General features: G+C 53.8%; 1 protein-coding gene across 5 annotated transcripts in view; it reads right to left on the bottom strand.

Annotated features, from left to right (window-relative positions):
- The window catches only part of MACO1 (macoilin 1), a 61,330-nt gene extending 59,742 nt beyond the window's left edge, over nucleotides 1-1,588 (bottom strand). For 2 of the 5 annotated variants that reach the window (XM_081335490.1, XM_081335488.1), the window contains exon 1: nucleotides 1,285-1,577. In XM_081335490.1, the coding sequence (XP_081191616.1) occupies nucleotides 1,285-1,364 (80 nt within the window). In that variant the 5' untranslated portion in view covers nucleotides 1,365-1,577. Of the gene's footprint in view, nucleotides 1-1,284 lie in introns of all 5 variants that reach the window. The other 3 variants (XR_014027438.1, XM_081335489.1, XM_081335491.1) reach the window with 3 other exon arrangements.
- Between the last annotated feature and the right edge of the window lie 1,065 nt (nucleotides 1,589-2,653).

Genomic DNA, 2,653 nt, shown 5'->3' on the forward strand with positions numbered 1-2,653 from the left:
AGAAAAGACTTCCACGGAGTGCAGGTGTCCAAGCTTGAAGGGCAGACTGGCCAACTAACTGTGCATAAATGGGAGGCAGAAATGATGCTTCAGGAAAGGCACTTTGGTCCACAGACCACAATGTTCCTGGGAGAAAAGCTAAAAAAAAAAAAAGCTAAAAAGCTGCTCTCAGAATTGTGGCTTAAGTAAGTGAGAAGATCCTCCAAAACAGGCTTAAAATCTGAACCACAGTCAGATTTTGACTGTTATTGCTATTACTTTTACTTTTTTACTGTTATTGCTATTACTATTGCTATTACAGCTGACTTTGTAATAATGCCGCTTGGGGAGGGTGTGAAAGCCCTAATAAGCAGGCATATACATAGAATGAAGGCTACCGCTAAGCTTGTAAGCCGCCCTGAGTCTTCGGAGAAGGGCGGGATATAAATGGAATTAAAATAAAAAAATAAAAATTAAAAAAAAAGTCAGGTACGCAAGGGCCTTAACGCGACTTCACTACCTTAGCCGAGGTGGGTCACAAAGCTCTTAGCAGTCCCTCCAGACCAGGGGTCTTCAAACTTGGCCCTTTTATGACTTGTGGACTTCAACTCCCAGAATTCCTCAGCCAGCTTTGCTGGCTGAGGAATTCTGGGAGTTGAAGTCCACAAGTCATAAAAGGGCCAAGTTTGAAGACCCCTGCTCCAGACCAACTATTCTTCCCCCAACCTGCTGCTCTCCAGAGACACGGGACTACAAAACCAATTCCACCAAGCCAGCATCCCGCAGGTCAGGCCAGCTTCAGTCCTGAGTTTGGAAAGGGAAACCGAAAGGAGGTCCTCCCTTCCTCAGGGCCACTTCCAGAAGCCGGGCAGAGCTTCCTTTGGCCTCCGGGAGAAGTTAGTGGGGAAAGGCCGGTGACCCGCAAGCAGCCTGCATTACAACTCCCATGCTTCCCTCCCGTCCTTATCAAGGGGTTCGCACAGCTGCGGGAGGGGATTGAGGCCGGCGAAACGATCCTCCGGGCCGGCTGGGGCTGATGGGAAAGGCGCTTCTGAAGGCGCCGGCCGGGAAGGGAAGCCCGGCGGGTCGGCGAGGCGGCTCCGGGAGCGCCATCCAGGGGCTTCGGAAAGCCCTTGGCTGGGTCTGAGGGGAGCCCGCGCGGGCCTGAGGGCAGCTGAGGAGGGCGGCGTCGCAGGCGGCAGCCCCGGGGGCAGCGGCCGGGTCCACCCCGCCTGAGGGGAACGCGTCGGCCGGCTCCTCGGCGCCGCTGACAGGCCGGGTCGGGCGAGCCAGGTGCGGCCCTACCTGCCGTAGATGCCCTCCGTGATGCGGTTCCGCTTCAGCGGCCGCCGGAGTTTGCTGCAGTCGGCGCTCCGGCGCTTCATCCTCCCGCCCGGCTCGGGGACTCCCAACCTGGCCTGCTGGCGGCGGCTGCTGCTCCTCCTGCCCCGCCCGGGTCACGGCGACAACATCCGAGCGCGCCGGTCCGCCGAAGGCCCGGAAAGACTCCCGCTCCGGTTTGGTGCTCCGGCTCTGTGTCTCCCCGCCCCTTCCTTCCTCCCCTCTTTTTCCCCTCTCGGAAACAAAGAAATAAAAAATAATTTCAGATCCGTCCCTCCCCGCCGCCGCGGCCCCGCGCGCAGGCTCCACGCCTCGTCCCGCCTCCTTTCAAGCCCAGGCCAATCGGCGGCGGGCCAAACAGAAGGGCGATGCGGGGAAGAATCAATCAGCGCCGGGCGAGGGCTAAGAGAGGCGGGCGTGCCGGCCAATGAAAGGAGCAGCAGCGACCGACTGCCCCTTCTTAAGATGACAAGGACCGCCCAGTCGCGCGAACCACCGTCCTGAAGGTCCGAGAAAGGATTGAAGATTGAAGAGGAACCTGTCCAATCCTGGGGCGGAGTTAGAGTGGAGGGGCGGGGTAATCTCAATATTTCCCAATGGGAGAGAGAAAGAAAGGTGTTCGTTTTTTTAATTCGATCTCATTCTTTGGTATGGGATTAGGGTACGATTAATTGACGTAAATGCTGGCTAATAAACTCCTCCCGTCAACTGTGACCCGAAGATCAGACGAGGCAAAGACTAATGCTCCCGCTACTTTCTAAAACAGGCTCGCGGACGGATCCGCCCACTTACAAAAGTGATGATACGTTTAGCCAATAAAGATGGCGCTCGACAGAAAGGGCACTGAAGACGACCAATAGAATTCTGGACTAAGTGGGACTGGGCGTAATAGCCGTGCAAAGTGTCCTGGGAAATCGAGTCTTGGCCAATCGGGCTGGGGTTTCCCCCCCTGTAGCCTTTTGTTAAGGTGGCTGCGTATCTATATGATCTGGAGAAGCTTTGCGGTGGTTTTGCACCCCCTTTCTCAAATTTTCCCATTCCTTTGGAGCCTGCATAAGTGTGTTCCTTTTTCAAAATACCTATTTATCTTCCCCATCCTGAACAGTTTTATTGGGAACTAAGTTGGATCAAGTTTGAGAGAAGGATTTCTCTTGGGTGTAAACATATTTTAAGTGTTACTCAGAAGTTTACTCCTGGAAAAAAAAGTATCTGCTTGTGGGGTTTATTTCTCAATCAATCATTTATAGGATTGGGTGGAGCTAAGAAAAATACACAGGCAATGAAAAAGCAAGGCCTTTTTTGCATTTACAGCAAAATAAAATACATCCCTCTT

Source organism: Vipera berus, assembly GCF_964194415.1.
Source record: "Vipera berus genome assembly, chromosome: 9".
In the NCBI taxonomy this organism is placed as follows: Eukaryota; Metazoa; Chordata; class Lepidosauria; order Squamata; family Viperidae; genus Vipera; species Vipera berus.